Source organism: Drosophila rhopaloa, unplaced genomic scaffold (genome assembly GCF_018152115.1).
Source record: "Drosophila rhopaloa isolate 14029-0021.01 unplaced genomic scaffold, ASM1815211v1 contig_155, whole genome shotgun sequence".
Lineage (NCBI taxonomy): Eukaryota > Metazoa > Arthropoda > Insecta > Diptera > Drosophilidae > Drosophila > Drosophila rhopaloa.
Window position 1 is genome coordinate 4,060,329 of NW_025335034.1, and position 19,947 is coordinate 4,080,275.

A 19,947-nucleotide genomic window follows, 5' to 3' on the forward strand; every position below is an offset into this window, starting at 1 on the left:
TGCACAATGCTCGAAAAAGTGCTGGCCAAAAAAATGGGGGCAAAAACAAAGCGGATGAAAAGGATACGAACGAAAGTGGGACAGCAGCAGCAGCCAGAGAAAACCGCATCTTGGGCGGATATGCCATGGCAAAGTGCAAAACACAGGGATAGCCGCGGATATTGCGGGCTGGCAGGGAGCAGTGCAAGCGGCTGGGAAAACAAAGGACCAAATTATAATGCAGACGAAATGGCCATAGATGTCGCCGCAGACTGCGAAGACATTCGCGACATTGAAGGGTGGAGTTCGCTTCAGGAGAGGGCCACAAAAAACGGAAGCTTTTGCATAAAATTCAATTTGTCGTGTGCAGCAGCCATGAATATGCCGAACTCCGGCTTTAAGCCGAACCTGATGATGACTCCCCAGCTCCCTAGCTCCCACCCCGCCCCCTGGCCGTAACATATGCGCGAAATTACTTACGTAGTGCTGTCACTGACAGTTTCGGATCTGGACCCACCACCACCGCGCCCCACCAGCCAACCCAATTCCCATCCAATCCCAGCCCTAGACCCCACAAAGGCTTGTAAAACAATGGCTGCATATATGCAGAAGACACATTCACTTTTTAATACGGCCCCACCCTCACATACAATTGCGAATATTTTTATTGTTTATGTAGTTAAATAATTGAACCACCCACGGCCACACACAATCATTGGCAAATTAAAACGGTTTTTACATACATTCCTTTGTTTTGCTTTATGCTGTTTTATTGAAAGACCCGAGGCTAATTGTTTTTTTTGTACAAATTGAAAATACCTAAAAGAATTACTCAAAAACATTTGTCAGTAATACAGACATGTTGAGAGTTAATTATAGGGCTGTTATATGGGCTTAGGCAGCTTTTTTGAACAAACCAATTCGTATCTAGTGGATTTTCACTTACTGTACTAAATTACAAAACGATTTTTATAGATATTTTTATAAATCTTTCACTTAAAAAATTAAGGTAAATATAAAATATATCTATTCCAAGCATTCGCCACTTTAACTGGTCAAAAATATAAATTTCACTAACCAGGCTAGGAAAACACACACCTTTAATTCTTCTTCCGCCTTCAATTCTGCGTCCTTCCAAGCTAAAAACAATCGAGCGAATTATCCCTGCCAGTTCGAATGAAGAACATTTTTCCGCTTAGCTCTGCAGTTCACTCAATAGAACTCAATCATGCAAGACCCTTGAAAATGAAATTCTCCTTGCCTTTTGCACACCTTTCACTTTTTTCTCACAAGTCATTAATCACAGTTGTTTAAGGGTGGGCGGAAAAATTAAAAAATTACTCAAAGAAGGAGATAAAAAGTGGGATGAGAATGCCTTCTTAAGTGGGCCGCTGGAATTAATGCGATTGAATAGGACAAACGTCTGCTTCGATAGCAAAGGATAATCAAGTTAAAATCGAAAACAGGTTTACTTGGCTTTCACAAAAACTGTATAAGATGCATATATTGAGAGAACGATTAACATGAAAAAAGGCAGTCATGTCGTTTGTCAAAGGTTGGATCTTAATTAAGCTTTGCAGTGCTAATGACAAAAGATAATGCTGATAATTGAGGAAGTAACTGAAGTATCTCTACTTAACAAAAGAAAAAATAAATTTGCAAAAAGGCAAATACATATTTAACGGTAGTATAAACGGTTTCCCAGTAAGAACTGCCTTCCCATTTAATATCTACCAAAAAACACTGCCTGAAATCTCTGCCCAGGAAAAGGCATGCCAGCCAGGAAAAACATAAATTTCTGGGCAAAATGTTCAGCAGCCACCAATTAATTCAAAATTTATAGCCAGTCAAGCACTAAGGCATCATTGTCCACAGCCCGGAGCATTCATCGTGTCTGGCTAATGTGAGGCCGAGGGCGGTGGATGTGGACTGGGAGGTGGGGATATAATTCCAATTTTACTGCCGAAAGGGGGTTGTCAGGGGGACTGCAACAAGGACCGCATTAGCCGCAATGGCCGTGTGTGACAGCTGGACGATGTCGCATATGAGGAGTGCATGCCGTGTCCTGACTGTGTCATTTATGCATTGCCGACTGATTGATTTGGCACACTCTGGAGCCCCTCAACTCGAGGGAGTCAAGTTAATGTCCAACCAATGTTCCTGCGGCCGACAGAATCTCCTACTTCAAGTGGTGATCACTGCACTTACAAAAATGTTCGGAACAAGTCAAGATTAAATTATGAACGAAATTAAAAACTCGCCTTTAATCTGAATCAAGGAGAAAAGGTCAATATTTTGTTCAGAAGAAATTACTTTATTAAATGAAAGCTATGGAATGTTATCCTCTTGACCAAGATATCACGATAAATCAAAAGTAAGTCAATACTCAGCAAACAAATTTATGTAAACTAAGATTTATAAGATTATATAAGCTCAAGATTATTTAAAACAAACTGTATTTACATTTTAATCGATCGGTCTATAATTTATTCCATTAAAATATATTTAAGGAATTACTAGAGTTTAAAATTAAATTTGAGATTTATTTTAAAACATCAAGCTTCTCAATGTTATATAACATTCTTTTGTTTTACAAGCCAATGACCAAATGGCATTGCAAAAAAATATATACATTTTAAAGTGTCAATTAATGTAAGAAAATAAGTAAAGAACAAGAAAGGAAAGCTAACTTCGGGCGGAGCCCAAGTTGAAATACCCTTGCAGAATATTCTGTAAATTATATTCTCCAAAATTATTCATATGATGCATTCTTAACACTCACAAAAATACCAACTTCCTAACTTAACAAGAAAGGAAAGCTAGCTTCGAGCGGAGCCGAAGTTGAAATACCCTTGCAGAATATTCTGTAAATTATATTCTCCAAAATTATTTATATGATGCATTCTTAACACTCATAAAAATCCCAACTTCCTAACTTTAAAAACACCAAAGTTATGGCATTTCCAATCGTTATGAAATTTGGTAGGCCGGATTAAGTGGCAAAATATAAAAGCCATAAAAAATCCCAACTTTCTATCTTTACAAACACCAAAGTTATGGCATTTCCGATCAATCAGTTATATGACAGCTATAGAATATATGATCCGATCCTTATGAAATTTGGTAGGTCGGATTGATTGGCCAAATATAAAACTCATAGAAAATCCCAACTTTCTAACTTTACAAACAACAAAGTTATGGCATTTCCGATCAGTCAGTTATATGGCAGCTATAGGATATAGTCGGCCGATTCCGGCCATTCCGACTTATATACTGCGTGCAAAAGAAAGAAGGGTGTGTGCAAAGTTTCAATTCGATATCTTTAAAACTGAGAGACTAGTTTGCGTAGAAACAGACAGACGGACATGCTTATATCAACTCAGTAGGTGATCCTGATCAAGAATATATATACTTTATAGGGTCGGAGATGTCTCCTTCACTGCGTTGCACACTTTTGACCAAAATTATAATACCCTCTGCAAGGGTATAAAAAGGAAGTATTTTTGCTATTAAGGTATATAACGATTCAATTTTGGTCAAACTCAAATCTTTGTTTGTTCATGACACATACCATTTAAATGGAAGTGAAGAGAAACCTCTCTAATCGTTTTGCAAGCAAGGATCATTTCAATTTTGCACAATTTGGTAGAGCATTTATAGGAGTAAACACGGTGGGAAAGAGCAGTAAATGAAGCCTTAGACACAGTTCAAATGACAGCGAAAATCTTTTTGCAAATCCCCCAGGCAACAATTACACATTTGGTTGTAACTCGGACCGAGTTGCTCTGTGCTGGCATTAATGCGGTTAGGCTGTGTAACCTTCATCTCAGTCGCAGGAGAGCAGCCGACTATCCCCCTGGTGCCCCCAAGTGCCAAAAAGTTTAAAAAAGGAAATTCGTTTTTTCAGTTTCGGATAGCTGTTATTTTGGTCCTGTGGCATGGCATCCTCTGCATGACAACTTCACTCTGTTGCTCCATTTGCAACATTTATGGGATTTCGTATGTTGTTGTCTGTGTATCAGTGTATCGGTATATAGTGTGTATCTGGATCTGTGTGCGAGAGGTCATTTTATTGTTTCCAGACAAAATGGTCAAATGGGAATTCGGCTTTTAGCTCTGCTTTTTTGCCGCTGTATGTGTGAGTAGCCGATAGATTTAGATTGAACTGTCGAACATGTTACTGGGGCCTATTCCACCGCCTTTTGCCCACACACAGTGGGGGAAACTTTGCGAGATAGGCCAACGAAACAAGCAGCTAGCCAAAACAATGCAAATGATTAGAATAATCGCCGTAGGTGTTTGACTTACCCGGACTTACTTCCCCATAAACACAAATTTCAGTTTGCCGCAATAAAAGTTTCCATTTTCCCCTTTCGAACGTTTTTATGACCCTCGATTGACTTTTGAACCAAGCTTCATCCATCCCCATCAAAGTAAATTTAAAAGGATGATTTTTAAATGGAGTCAAAGAAGGATAGGCATGTTCTTTGCCTTAGCCCCATTTAAATTATTCATTGATTAATTCTCAATTATCAGAGCTCGCCAGTGTTCGCAGTAGGAAAGCAGTTGAACACAATCCTTAATTCTTATTTATCGTTTTTTTTTTTTGCTGACGACAGCGGGAAATGTTAATTTACTTGCACCCTATATAAACGTAAGAGAATGCTAATTTCTCGCGCTGAAATTTTCGACACGCGTGCAAATTAGACTTTGCGGCTGGGGTGTTGAGACAGCCATGCTCATGTGTCCAAAAACTGTAACTGGCTCATTTGTTTGGGTTGCATAAGACATAAGACATTGCAGACAAAAATTTGCAAATATGACCCAAAAATAAATTTTCCAGTCTTGAATGCTAGTTTTAAGAGCTAAGCCAGATATGGTATGTTTTCTCAGGCTTTTGGCCAAAAAAGGAATTGTGTAAGTGTCTTTACCACAGCCTTATTGCTACATAGGTTAAAATGTTATATTTTATCTAAAATTTTAAACTTTTAGTTTCCACTGGACTTAAAAATTAAAAATATATTTTGTTCAAATTTTAAAATTAGTTAATGAACTTTTTATTAGTATCTTCTGATTATGAGTTTTATATTATTGCCTTATGTTTTAAGTACATATTTATGAATATGGCTTTTAGCCTAAGCTAATTGGATTTAGGAGGGCCCAGTATTTTCTCGATTTCGCATAGTCTGTCCATTACCTGCTGGTTCCTGGCCTTTTGATCCTTCAACTTCTCTCCGATGGCATCCAAGGTGGCAGCAATGGCCAACAGCGAAACGTCGGTGGTCTGAAGATCCCTAAGCAATGGCGTTATCTTTGCCACGGGAACGGAACTGGGATCCGGAGATGACCTATCGGGGATTTCGTCGGGCAGTACCTCTCCTGCCGGTTTTTCTTCAATTGTGGGTTGTATTTCAGTGGCAGAAACTGATTCTACTGGTTCTTCGGCTGCAATTGGTTCATCGGCCACCAGAGTGGCAGCTGGCGTTTCTGAGACTACTGGTTCGACAGCAGCTGGTGTTTCAAGGGGTTCCACAGCAGAGGCAGATGTCTCAGGAGTCGCCTCAACGACCGCAGCATCTTCTCCAGGAGCTATCAATACTTCTTCCGAAACTGTGACCATAGATTCCGGGGCAGTTGTAATTGGAGTCTCGATAACTTCTTCGTCCGGTTTCGTTGTCGTTTCCGGAATCTCAGCTACAGGAATCTCCTGCGCTACAGGAACTGCTGTCTCACTGACTTCTGTGATTTCCGGTTCAGCAGCTGAAACAGGAATCGACTCTACGGGTTCGACAACATTAACCGGTGGTTCAGTGATCGGCTCAACTGCCGCTACAACAGGTTCAGGATTGATTAGCTCCACTACCGCAACAACATCGGGTGTAACGACTTCGGCAGCAGGAGACGGAGAAGCTTCAATGATCGTGGCAATTTCTGGCTCCTGGATAGTTGTTGGAGCTTCGACTGCGACCGGATCCGGAATTTTCTCCGGGGTCGGAGCTGAAATTTCAGCCAATATTTCTTGAACGGGTGCTGAAACTTCTGCAGCTGGTTCCTGTATCGTAACCGGAGTCTCAATAGGTAAAGCCTCCACAGGAGTGGCTTCGATGGTTTGCGGTTGGGGTATTGGCTCTGGAACTATATCTGGAACAACGGCCAATTCCGGAGGAGCTGTTGATGAAGTGTCTGGGACGACCGCAGGTTGTTCTACAGGAATTACCACAGGGGGCAAGGAGACGATTGGAGCAGCTGTTGCTTCCCCTGGTTCAGGAATTGTTGCAGCAGGTGCCGCAGGAGGTAACAGGTCTGCAACTGCCACTGAAGTATCGGCAAATGCCACTGGCGGTGTAGACGCGGCAACAGCTCCCTCTGTTGCAGGTTCGACAGGTGGGGCAGGTTGCGGAGGAATCTCAACTGCGGCCTCTGTTGGAATCGAGGGAGAGGATATGGCAGCATCGGTAGGTTCCACAGCCACAGCCGCCGGTGGTGCAACGTTAACGGGAACAGTAGGAGGAGGTGGTGGTGTTAAGACTGTGGCAGCTTCTGCAACTGGAGTCTCTGCAACAGCAGCAACCACAGAAGCAACTACTGGTGTCTGTGTCTCCGCAACTGCAGGTGGTTGTGTTGCAGCAAGTTGTGGTTCTGCCACTGCAACAGAAATTTCGGTAACAACTGGGTCAACAACTGGAGCAATAGTTGGAGCAACAACTGGAGCAACGACTGGAGCAACGACTGGAGCGACGGCTGGAGCAACAATTTCCTCTGATACTGGTGTTGGTATTGCAGCAACAGGCGACTCTACCGGCGGTGCAGTGACAACTGGAGTCTCAGCAACAGCAGCGGATGCCGTAGCGATCACAGGAGCAACAACTTCCGGAGTTTCAGCAACGACTGAAACTGGTGGGGATGCTGCAGCTACAAGAGATGCCGCAGGTGGTGGAACTGCCGCTTCTACTATTGCAGCAACAGGGGTCTCGGCGACAACAGCGATTGGCGGTGAGACTACAGGAGCAGCGACTAAGATCTCCGCAACAGGGGCTTGTGTTGCAAGTACGGAAGATTCCGCAGGTGGTGCAACGGCAGCGGGAATCTCAGAAACAGCAGCTGTTGGGGTTACAACAGGAGCAACTGGTGCAACAGGTCCAACAGGAGGTGTAGGTGTAGCGATCACAGGAGCAACAGCAACCGGAGTACTGACAACGCTTGGAGTTTCTGTTACTGGTGTAGGGATTGGAGCAACGGGAGGCACCACAGGTGAAGCTACGACGGGCTGAATCTCAGCAGCAGCAACTGCTGGCGTTGATATTGCAGGGGCCACTGCGACCGGAATCTCAGGCGATGCGATCACAGGAGCAACAACGGGCGGCGCTACAGCAACGGCAGTCTCAGCAACAGGAGCAGGTGGTGTAGCAATCACAGGAGCAACAGCAGCTGTAGTGGCGGCAACAACTGGGGCTTCGGATACGGGTGGTGATGTTGCAACAGCGGGAGTGGCCACGATGGGGGCTGCAACAACGGGTGCCGGAGCTGCTGCAATGACAGGAGCCGGAGTTGCCGGAACAACGACTGGAACAGTAGCAATCGGAGCTGGAGCTGGAGCTGCGGCGATGGGAACAGTAACTGGGGCTGGTTGCACACTCGCAATGGGAGGCGCAGCGGCAATAGGTGCTGCCACAATCGGAGCTGCAGGTGTAGGAGCCACTGCTGCGGGGCTAGCAACAGGCACCGGAGCAGGTACTGCTGTTGGAGCCACAGCCGGTGGCACAGGCGAAGCCACTGGGGCAGAAACAGGTACTGGTTCCATTGTTATCGGTTTTTTTACTTCCTCCTCAATGTCAATCAGTTTTGCCTTTTTGTTGAGCTTTTCACTTATCCAGTGCTCAATGGAGGAATAGTTTCATGACCCTATTTTCATGGCCAGTAGATTGCTGAAAACAGAGCAACGAAAACGTAAATAACATAGAACATAAAAACATGAGACTAGGGCCTTGAATTAGGCCATTGCCTTTAATAGGAAAAGCAATCGATGAGGGAACAGGTAAGTAAAAATAAGAAGAGGTGCTTACAACTAGACGCAAACAAAATAATTTCTCTTTCTGCTTTAAGCTTCCAAAGATATCGATTCATTTGAATTTTCTATGAATTTTCTATGAGGCCGCTCAAGCGGCCCCGATTAAATGTAGTTTCAATTTTTGTTATCACAATCCGGCAAAAAATTGTTATAGAAATGAAAATGTAGGTTCATTAATTCTTAACCATTGAGTGTAACAAACCTTTTAATTACTTATCAACTTAATTCATGAATTCTTAACCATCGACAAACCTTTTAATTACTTATTAACTTAATTCGAAACTTAAGTTATTAAAATGACAACACGGAACAAGATGTAATATTACATTATATTATTTAATATTGTCATTTATTTAGTGCTCATGAGTAAAATTTCCTTTAAAACTTATTAAAAAACTTATTATTATTATAAAGTAGATATATTCTTGATCAGCATCACCAGGAGAGTCGATCTAGCCATGTCCGTCCGTCCGTCCGTCCGTCCGTCCGTCCGTTTTTACGCAAACTAGTCCCTCAAAGTTGTCGTTTTATTGCAGGTAGTATATAAGTCGGAACGAGCCGGATCGAGCGACTATATCATATAGCTGCCATATAACTGATTGATCGGAAATGCCATAGCTTTGGTGTTTGTAATGTTAGGAAGTTGCGATTTTATATGGGCTTTATTTTTGGCCAATCAATCCGACCTATTAAATTTCATAAGGATCGGCCCACTATATTCTATAAGTGAACGATTGAAAATGCCATAACTTTGGTGCTTCTAACTCTAAGGAAATTGGGATTTTTTTGTTTTTATTTTTGGCCAACTAATATAATTTACAGCATATTCTGCAAGGGTATATCAACTTCGGCTCCGAAGTTAGCTTTCCTTTCTTGTTCTTGATCAAGTGTTGCGATCATAAGTCCTCGATTGTAACTTTCCATCCTTTTGCACCTTTTCAATAATACTAACCGAATAGCTTATTATTTTTTCACACTGACCGACTACTCGATAGGAAAACCCGGGGCTAACTGGCCATTTGGATCAGTTTTCTTGTACATTTTTACCTCTTTTCATTGGTTTACCCTCGTTCAGAAGTCTGACAACTGCCCATTGAGTACAAGAACCATACGCATACATAGTTTCAAGTGCTTTTGCGTTTTTTCGTTTACATTCTAAGGTGCTTAGCAGCTGACCTTAGCCAGTATTAAATTTTTCCGGTTCGCACGGGAAAACAAAGTTACATTTGGGGTACGCTGAAAAGTGTGCTACAAGCGTTCGAAGATTTCTTCGTGCGATATTTCCCCACTATTGTATTATTGATTCCACTCGCATCTTACCGAATGCATTAAATTCATCTGGGAATCCCTTTTAGGGATTTATTTTTGCTTCATTGCATATCGCTTACCACTCGCTTTGTCAGCTGCACTCGCAAGCACATAACTGGTTATTTACACAATACTGATTACTCTGGCGTATTTGCAATGTAGTTGTCAACGAAATGCGACAAGTGCCCCCCTCCCCCTCTTCACCTCCCCCTCCTCGTCCACTTCCTGCCAGCGCCGGTTCGCCATTCAATGTCTGATGCAATGACAGTTGACAAACTGCCACTACGTAGCCGTTGGATCGGAACACATTAGCTCGGTGGAAATGTAATCGCAAAGAACTAAGAAATAAATCTTTCAATTTTTCGAGCGAGTGCCGGGGGCTGGAGGGGGGATGTGGGAAGTGCAGCCAAATGTAAAGCAATCCGCAGAGGCAGCCGGCAGTTGCACATGCCGTCCGCTGGAGCAAGTGTAATGTGATCTGCGTACAATTTGCAGCCGTCGTTTAAAAAAGTCCGACCAACACCTCGCCGCACCCCGCAAACGCTTCTGGCCGGGTACCGAGCACACTTGAGACTCTTGCAAATAGTTTTTCCACATATGAACAGAAAGAATTTCACTCACAAAATAAAAAGATTGCGAGCGAAAAGAAAAGAAATACATATATATAAATAGACGAGATGGGAAAACGCTTATATGGAAATGATTTCACTGGAGAAGTGGAAGAACGAACGGAGTAGTTGTGGAGATTGAATTGGCAGTTCAATTTCACGTATTATTGACATTTAAGCGTAAGCATTTGAATATAAACTGAACCCGGCTCAGGGATTGAATGGTTGGAAGGCCAAGAGCAGGAGCGAGTCCTTCCTCAGGATGCACAGACATTGGCTGCCTATTATTTTCTGTGCGATAAATCAATCGTATGAAGCAAAATGCAGAGAAAATACCAAGATAAGTGGAAATGAAATTACATCAAGCATACAAATTGTATTTATACTTTATTCTATCTTCTCCTGCATCACTGCGCTCGACAATTGATCGGAGCAGACCGGGCGAAAAGGAGTTTGCGTAGCAGAATAAAAGTGTATATTTTAGATTGTGGTGCATTATCAATCTAAATGGCAATTTAATCTCTGTATAATTATCCAGTGATCTATATATCTCTTAAGTACGAACAAAACTAGAGTGTGGAAAAAGTTGGAAGTCATTTTGTACAATATTAGGAATAATACCACCTCGACACGACAGATTGTTATACCCTTGCAGAGGGTATTATAATTTTGGTCAAAAGTGTGCAACGCAGTGAAGGAGACATCTCCGACCCTATAAAGTATATATGTTCTTGATCAGGATCACCTCCTGAGTTGATATAGCCATGTCCGTCTGTCCGTCTGTCCGTCTGTCTGTCCGTCTGTCTGTCCGTCTGTCTGTCCGTCTGTCTGTCCGTCTGTCTGTTTCTACGCGAACTAGTCTCTCAGTTTTGAAGATATCGAATTGAAACTTTGCACACACCCTTCTTTCCTTTGCACGCAGTATATAAGTCGGAACGGCCGGGTTCGGCCGACTATATCCTATAGCTGCCATATAACTGATTGATCGGAAATGCCATAACTCTGCTGTTTGTTAAGTTAGGAAGTTGGGACTCTCTATGGGTATTATATTTGGCCAATCAATCCGACGTACCAAACTTCATAAGGATCGGCCGAGTATATCCTATAGCTGCTATATGACTGATTGATCGGAAATGCCATAACTTTGGTGTTTGTTAAGTTAGGAAGTTGGGATTTTCTATGGGTTATATATTTGGCCAATTAATCCGACATATCAAATTTCATAAGGATCGGCCGACTATATTCTATAGCTGCCATATACATAACTGAACGATTGGAAATGCCATAACTTTGGTGTTTTTAAAGTTAGGAAGTTGGGATTTTTTATGAGTATTAAGAATGCATCATATGAATAATTTAAGAATGCATCATATGAATAATTTTGGAGAATATAATTTGCAGAATATTCTGCAAGGGTATTTCAACTTCGGCTCCGCCCGAAGTTAGCTTTCCTTTCTTGTTTTTTCTTTAATCTTTTTTTTATATAATCCTTTTGAAACATGACTAAAACTAATGAGGATTTTGAGCTTAATGCAAACCTTAATCAATAGTATGGAAAATCAGCCAAGGCTTTCATAAAACGTCTAAACATTTAAGAAGTTGTAGGAAAATATTTATTTAATAAGAAATGCATGATTATCTTATGTTTTTAAATTCATTTTGAATTCATATTTTTAAATACCTTAATCCAATCGAAATCGGGCGAAACAACCGTTTGAATTTTGTTTAACAAAACAATAAATTTTCGTCCGAATTCCGCATCCGCAGGCCAAATATGCATAGTTTAAATTGAACTGCTTAGGAAAATATAAGCTTTTAGAACTATTGACATCCCATTTCCGCCACTTTTCACAGGTGAGAGGATCGACTGCAAAAAACGCAAATCAGTGCAACACATAAGCCTAATTGCCGTCATTTTGCACGCACTCCGGGCGTGCTGAAAGTTGAGTCCGAATGCGATTGGAAAACCCAAATACAAATATGAATACAAATGCGGGGCGAGAATCGAAATTGCGAAATGTGGCAAGGGGAAAGTGGCAGGCGGCAGCGCAGCTCAAGCTTCAATCCGGGCCCGCTTCCGGGTGTATTTTGCTAAATTGCAAATATTTCTCAATTCGCATGCATCAGCACAGAATGCAATGCAAACAATTTTCACCCAGCGGCCACAATAAAAAGGGAAACCCCCGGCGAGCACAAAAAAAGAAAACCCAAAAACACCCACACGCAGGAGGGCACAGAAAGTGCTGGCTAGGCGAAAAAAATTCGCAAAAATCGGCGCCGTATGGCAACCCTGGTCGCTGTGTGGCTGCTGCAACTATGGCGCAATTTATTTCCAGTTTGATTGGTTTTTTCGTGCTTAATTGCACTTGGCTCGGGAAAGGGGCGTGGCGGGGGCGGTTCTGACCATCCAATTGGGATCGGTGCGGGTGCGGGTGGTGGTGGTTTGCTGCCCCAATTGGTTGAAAGGTCGCGCTCATCACGTGCTTTAATAATTTATTCAAATTAACACGCGTCAGCCCGCCTTTCCGCTGTCCTGCGTTAGTGGCGCTCACTCCGTTTATGCGAAGTCCTTGTTGCGAAATCAGTTTTCAAAGGGCCTTTTTATGATGCCCAATTTTAAGTTTTAAAACTTCACACCTTTTTAAAAAATTAAAGGCTGCGGAAAATAGTTATTCGACCCACACGATTCTTAAACTAAATTCTGTAAGAAATATGTTTATTTTCTAATTTGTATTATCCTTTCGAATTTGTACATCCCGCACTTTCTAATTTAAGGATGCATTGATTTTATATTAGTCGCTATTCTTGAAGATTGTAGCACAAACATGTCATGAGTCAGTGACTGGGTCAGACTGCGCTCGGTTAATGGCCAACACTTTGTGGTCAGAGCAAACCGGAAAAACTGGCAGGCAAATGCAAAATATTGCACACAAGCACCCACTTACGGGTCGCCCCTTACACTTTTCACTCCATTTTCACCCCGCTCCCGGGAAAGTGTGAGTGTGTAAATTACAGCTACATATTTAATGCATTTTTATTTACATTTACATGGCAGCGCAAACACAGGGCAGTTGAGCGGGGAAATATTCTGGCCTGACACGAACTTTTGACACTTGACAATTTGATTGTTTTTAAGGCAAAGTGTTAAATTATGCAAAGCACATAACAAACACAAATCGAAAAGCACGCACGTTCACTGTATCAACAGCAACGGAAAGAAAAATAATGAATTTTAAATACAAAGCTGAACAACAATTTGCATCAATTAAATTTTGAGGAATACTTAAATAACTTGAATGATTTTTCAAGATTTCCGTCAAGTGGTCAACAACGCTTGACACTTGATGCATCTAGTTTTAAGCGTTCAATTTGGTTATTTAAATTGTTGTTTCTATCGAATGAAAATAAAGTACACGAAGTCACAAGTTAAGCACAGGCACTTATAATGGCTTAGTAATGTCGCTTCCAATATAATTTCCAATGGCCAAATACTCATTTTAATTGAACTTATATCATTTATTACTAGCTATTTAATAGACTAGAGTATTATTTACAAAACCAATTTTTTCTCAATGCTTAACCATTCTGTTTAATTGTAGTATATGAATTCGGACTTTATGATGCGTAATCTTTCAACGAATCTAACTCATTCAAAATTCTGGTGTGCTAAGAGTGAAGGAACTTGACTAAATAAAACTCCGATTATATATTACAGGTATTAACACCCAAAGAGTAACTACTTTTTTACGTTAATATTTAAGCTTCACTGTGCATTTATTTAAAAACCCAAAATAAACACCTCAATAAAATCCCCCACATCCGTAATTTAAGCTGGCTTGCAGATTTTTTTACAGATATTTTTCGCTGAGGGAAACCCTGGCAAACAGTTTAAAAAATTCAAATGAATTACTCATTAAATGAACAATATTTACTACGTAATTGCAACTAATGTAGCAAGTTAAATGGCAGTAAACTAATTACGATGCCAGGGTCTGGTTCAACATAATTTTCATTGCATTTTTTCAGCCATTTCCAAGACTCCTTTTCTGCTCCTTCCAGGTTTTCCGCGGCGACTCCTTGCTGGCTGCTTTCTTGTGGTAAATTAACTTGAATGCCGCAATGTATTTACCGGTACTCCAGGCAAGGGGAAAAAAGCAAAGAATATGGCGAAGGGAAAACAATGAAACGGCTCCAAATGGAAAGGGTTAAAGAGCAAACAAATCCGACAAGCCGAAGGAAATGCTGCAGGAAAGGTAGGAAAATGCGCGTGAGGGACGCTGAAAGGTGGGGCAGGAGTCGCGTAACTTTTATCATTAGTCCGCTGGGAAATTTAACGGGCACTTAAGTTTTTCTCACTCGTTTTCAACTTATTTTTTCCTGAACTATTGTTTAGCCATAGCTCGCCATCCCCCCTCCACCCGTTTCCTTTCCCCATTTCCCCACATCCCAGCTGTCACCTTTCATTTGGCTCCTGCTCAGCTCGGTTGAAAATTTATATTATGTTCACTTCGAATGCGGCACTAAGGTTAGCAGCATCATTTATAAGGAACTTTTATTTTGTTAAGCTCCTCTCTCCGCTTTGGTTTTTGCGGATATTGTTGCAATTTATTTTATTGCATTTTGTCTACAGTTTGTGGATTTAATTTGGCCCCCAGCACTGCGAACTACAATCTCGACTTCACCCGAGCTTAACAAGCTGCCAAGTTTTTAATGCCAGGCCTAAGCGGAAACTTTTTCGATTTTCTACGGAGTCCCTACTATATATTCTTTCTATTTTTTATGATTTTATGGGTTGATTTTGGGCAAGGGACTTGGCTGGATATTGCGCCATTAGTACAGGTCACTTTACTCGGCCAATTTTCACGGCCTAAAAGGAGGTTGTCAAAATTACAGGATACTTTGAATGCGGTTGCAGATAAGGTGACATCGGCTGGGCTACGTGCTGCAGGTTCATGTCCGAAAGATATCACAATAATACGATGATACAAGAGCAGGCCCATTCTTCAGATGTGGACACGTATTCACACAGCATGTGCCCAGAACGAGGATAAGGCAGAAGTTCTTGTCCTGTCTCTGGTTTTGGATATTTTCAAGATGTGAGCACATGAACGCTTAAAGAAATGTCAATTACATTTGTCGATGTGGACATTCCTGGTGTTGTTGCCATTGTTGCTGCTGAAATTTGAAATATCATTGTGGAGCAGGGTTCTAGCCCGGTTTCCATTCAGCGCCGAGTGACATTTGGTGAGCTGGCGAGGCAGCAACTCAGCCCGGCTGTGGGCACTCAGGACATGTCGTCCTCGAACAAGAAATTATCCCCTCAGATAACCCTATTCGCATTCACCCTTTCCATTCGGGGGGGGGCTTGACAAAAGTTCAGACAATTTTAGCAGCACGCACATACACAATTTATGAACTTTTCACTCAGCCGGGCTGGCAACATGTTTCTTGTCCAACTCCACTCTCCGTTTGAGGTTTTAATTTAACAGAAATGCTCGTTTGACCGACCAACAAATGTGCACAGCAAACGGCTCCATTGCAGCATTTCCGCATTGTTCACATCATAATTTGAATTGTTTCACAAGCCTTTGTCTTAGGGAGTATGTACTTTGACTTGGTATCCAACTCTGCGGTTAGTTAGGCAACAATATTTTCGCAAAACAATGTTCTTCCACTTGATTGGCTAACAAATACTTTTAGCTTTTTTTTAATGCTGTTTATGATTTTGATTGGTCTTGAAATATGCTTCGATGCAATGCCAGATTCTGCAAGAAACGTACAAAAATATTTAAAATATTTCAAGTTTATTAAATTGGTATTGGATTTCCCAGCTGACCCTGAATTTCCCATTTTTAAGGGTGCACAGAAGCATTTTCCACGCCCCACTGAAAGCTCACCTGCTGCACTTCCGTTTCGACTCCTGCGTTTTCTATTCAAAATCAATTTGGTTTTTATTGAATGCATTGATGTGCACTCTTTTTATTTACCATTTATATTTGCTTTCTTCCACAGATTGTTTCGCTTCACTGGCATTTACATACGCAATCAGCCAATTATTATGGCTCGCTCTTCACGGAAAGCAAATAATTAATTTGTCATAAAATATAAAGAGTACTTTACATGTATTTATTTGAATTTTATATATTTTGTATTTATTATGGAGATTCTGTGGAAAATACATTTTAAGTTTATGACGTTTATGAACCATTGCAGCTATGAAATTTGATCCGGTTAGGTTGCTAACAATTGATTCAAAGTATTGTAGGGGGATTTTCATTCCGAGAAACAATAATATTTTGCAGGGACTAGCGAATGATTTGTCAGTGTTAAGGTAATGCAGCATATGGTAATCGAATTTTCTTATCGGTAGACTATTTAGGCCCTAAATTTCTCTCTCTTTTGGGAGGTCTCCCCCACTGACACTCATAAATAGAAGCCACAAATGGACCAGAATGTTCAGGGCCCGCCCAATCAAGGCGAAGGAGGGTTGGGAGCAAATGACTGTCGAGAATATGTGGTAAACGAGGTCCCCATTCAGGCTAAATTCTATGGGAATTCTATGGCACTTCCTCCAATTCCATTCAATCTCGATTCAAAGCCAGCTGTGAACTGCGAAAAGGCGAAAAGAGCGAATCGGACTGGCCCTGCTTCGCCTTTGACTTGGCCAAAAGCGTGTGAGTGGAGTGGGTCACATAATAAGCTCTATTTCCGCTCCTCCACGCCGAATTGCCAGCACTTACACACACCTTAGCACCGCATTGAGAGGCGGCCGAAGCAGGTGCAAATAAAACGCTAAATTTGTGTACTTTTCGGCGGCTGCGGTGCCCTGCCTGAAAACGCTTGCCTCGAAAGGAATTGAAAAACATTTACCACAAAACCATTCACGTACGTGGGGCAGAACCGGTCCGCAGGACGGGATGGGTGATGTAAAATGCCGGAAGGAGCAAGAAAGCTGAAAGCCGAAAGCTGCGAAAGCGCCGGGAGTTGGGCAAAAACTAATGCTGGAAAAGCGTTTGCTTTTGCCCAAGAGCTCGAAAAACGTTGAGTATACCTGAACTCAACGGAACAGAATGGAAGCAGGGCACCTAAGTGCCAAGCATATGTCTTCCAACAAAGCAGATAGACACATTCACACGTGAGTGTCGCTCCTTTTTTCCGTTCGCACAAGTTTTTAGTTGGGTTTTTCCACCTGCTTGGCATCGGAATTTTCCTGCAGTGCTAATGTCTTGCCAGTGTCCAGCTCTACATGTAATCCCCTTCGCTGCTCGCCCCTGACCTCCCCACATCTTTCCCTTTTTTATTTGATTATTTAAGGGAATTTTTACTTTTTAGTCATTGGGAGAAAACTTTGTTGACTTTGTTAGTTTTGCTCAACTAAGTAGATCAATAATGTGCTGGCATGGTTTTTGGCTATTTTCGCTCACAGGTTTTACTGTCTTTTTACGATATTTTTTAACTGAAGATTGTAAAAAACGGTTTATTAGGTACTTTTTGTAATGGTCTGTAAATATGTTGGTAAAAATATTCTTACAAAATTTCGAATAGCTACTTTTCATATGGATAATCGTGTTTAAAGTTCAAAATTATAAAAATTGTATCAGTTTTAAGCTAAGGATGTTATATTTTTGAAAAACAATCTTCCAAACGTTAAAAATAATAATAGTTGCAAGCTTATTTTACTGCTGAAATTGTCCATAAAGAGATTATGGTTTTCAAAGTGGTAAACATCCGGACACATTTTGCGGGCAGCCAAGAAGCGGGTAACCAAGCAACGGGGACGATGACAATCCTTGACCATTTACTACCGTAGTTAGAAAGTGAGTGAGCCGTTCCACCGGTATTTACACTTGTTTCGCGCCACGAAAGATTCGCCACGTGCCACATTCCACGTAGCACGAAGCACGGAGCGTTGGCTGGAAGAGATTTCCTTCCTGTCGACGGAACCTTTTTAGCATGTCCACGGGCGAAATAAACGAGCCAAGAAAGAGTTCAACCCAATTGAGTCGGGGGAAGTACGCCGGAACTGCATTCTGGAGTCGGAGTCCGGTTGAGCTCGGGGATTGCAAAGTTCTTCCGCTTTCGAGGGTTAATTGATTCGCGAGCGACGCACGTACGATGCGGTAATGCGATGGGTTTTTACGCGCTGCCCTGATTTATTCAATTATAATGAGGGTCTTGACATGCCCTGACTTTCGGCACGCGTGAATAATGCAATTCGAATTACGAATTGAAGTACGTAATCTCGTAAGGAGGAGAGCAGGCGCCAAGTGTCATCCCTGGCCATCCCGGCTCCCATTACAGGACCTCCACCCAAGACAATCACATAAACACGCATTTCCCCCGAAGTGGGACAAATTAAATTAGACCAAAGCAGCTTTCATGTCTAGGACATGCCGCTGGCTAGAGAGCGAGCGAGGCAGGACTACGTTCTGGCCGGGACAAATCGTAATTCAAATAAAACAATGTAATTTACCACAGGAAGCCGAGAACGTGGCCTAATAGGCAAATGCCCCCTGCTGGTGGCACACAAGGAAATGTTCGACAACAAAGGAAGCTCGCCGTATATACACGTTCCAAAAACGGTTACTACTGCTCCCAAATTTATCTGCGGAATCGGACTAAAGTTGTGGAGCCACAAAATAGAATACAAGCAAATGCTTGAAAAAACTAACAGAATCGTTGGATTTCGTAGAGAACCTCGGGTAATTATCCGTATATGAAAATATTTCCGCTGTAAACAGCTTAGCATTATTGTAATCCATGCTGTGACCGAAGAATGGGCCCCCGAATTGAGTACACAGAAGATAATTCGAGATTATCGCCAAAAAAACCGCAGGAGCAAACGGAAAACTTTGTGGCACGACAAACCGAAAGCAAGATATCATTTCGTGGCTCGTACTTGTTCATAAAAGTACTCACCCCACGCAGCACACTCATATACAGATGCTCATACAATTTATGGGAAAACAGATGTATTTGGCTTTATTTATTTTCAGTCTGGGCGAGGGGGGTCGCCGCATTGGTCTCCGCTTGTTGTCTTTTGTGCCACCGCATCACAAAAATAATCTCAAAGGACCCCTCACACACAAGCACACACACACATTTTTGGAGGACAAAGGCAGAAATCATATCAGGCAACAACGTAAACACACAAATGCGTGGAACAGGACCAGAAACGGGAACAGCAGGAGTACCAGTGGCAGACATGAAAACAAATCCCTTTGCACATTTTCCGAAAATGAGAAAATGCAAAAGTTTTGCTTCGGTCGGTAAGACAATGCTCTGAACGGAATGGAGGAGACCGAGGTCCTCATAGAAAAGCGGCAAATTAAAACAAACCTCAGGTTGCCCGTATTCGGAAATGAGCAAAAAAAACCAAGAACAATCCAAATCCAGCCGAAACTTGAGCATATTTTGGCCAACTTTTTTGTTTTCCCTCTGCTTTCCCCCCAACTTTTCTCTGTGCATTGGACCAAGTTGATGAAATGCCGAGGGGTGTTGTCTGGCAGCTTTCCCTCTCGAAGGGCGTGGGTGTGGGGGCGGTTCCCATTAACTCCGAGTCGAGTTCTTCACACCCACCACGATTCTTCGGAGGGCGGGGCTGGGGCAAAGGCGTTAATGTTCGCTGATGCTTACGAAGGGGAATTAACTTATTTGTCAGGTACTTGTTAAGCTAATAGGGGCACATTTAATGCGATGAACTGAAAATCACTGTCACACGAGATTTGCACAACCGTTGCAAGCTGAGTAATGCTGAATTTCTTATTTCACGCTCCCCAAACTAAAACGGCAGTACCTCATGCACACCTTCCCGGATTACAAACCCTATTTGGGACATCAGGCTTTGAACATTTAATCGTTTTCACTTTTATTAAAACTCAAGATGTGGGTGTTTACCTCATCGTTGTGATTACATCTATACCCAATGCATTTAATACTTTGGACAGGCTTTTAAAAATGCAAATATATTAATATTTGAAATAG

General features: G+C 41.9%; 1 protein-coding gene and 1 long non-coding RNA gene across 3 annotated transcripts; one reads left to right on the top strand and one right to left on the bottom strand.

Moving 5' to 3' along the window:
- Positions 1-5,006: 5,006 nt before the first annotated feature.
- On the bottom strand, positions 5,007-9,064 carry LOC108048596 (calphotin). Of its 2 annotated transcripts, none has more exons than XM_017129363.2 (2): positions 9,000-9,064; positions 5,007-7,904 (listed from the first exon to the last, which is right to left on the bottom strand). In XM_017129363.2, exon 2 carries the CDS (start codon positions 7,778-7,780, stop codon positions 5,120-5,122), a length of 2,661 nt encoding a protein of 886 aa, XP_016984852.2. In that variant the 5' UTR covers positions 7,781-7,904; positions 9,000-9,064; the 3' UTR covers positions 5,007-5,119. The 2 variants fall into 2 exon arrangements, with proteins under 2 accessions (XP_016984852.2, XP_016984853.2); XM_017129364.2 differs by lacking the exon at positions 9,000-9,064 and adding an exon at positions 8,868-8,986.
- A 4,510-nt stretch (positions 9,065-13,574) lies between these two features.
- On the top strand, positions 13,575-14,110 carry LOC108048595. Its single transcript, XR_001769491.1, has 2 exons — positions 13,575-13,678; positions 14,023-14,110. It is a non-coding gene; the product is annotated as an uncharacterized LOC108048595 (long non-coding RNA).
- Positions 14,111-19,947: the final 5,837 nt, after the last annotated feature.

What these genes read in the sequence shown, in the direction of transcription:
- LOC108048596 (XM_017129363.2), bottom strand. Translation starts at nt 7,780, where the DNA reads ATGGAACCAGTACCTGTTTCTGCCCCAGTGGCTTCGCCTGTGCCACCG.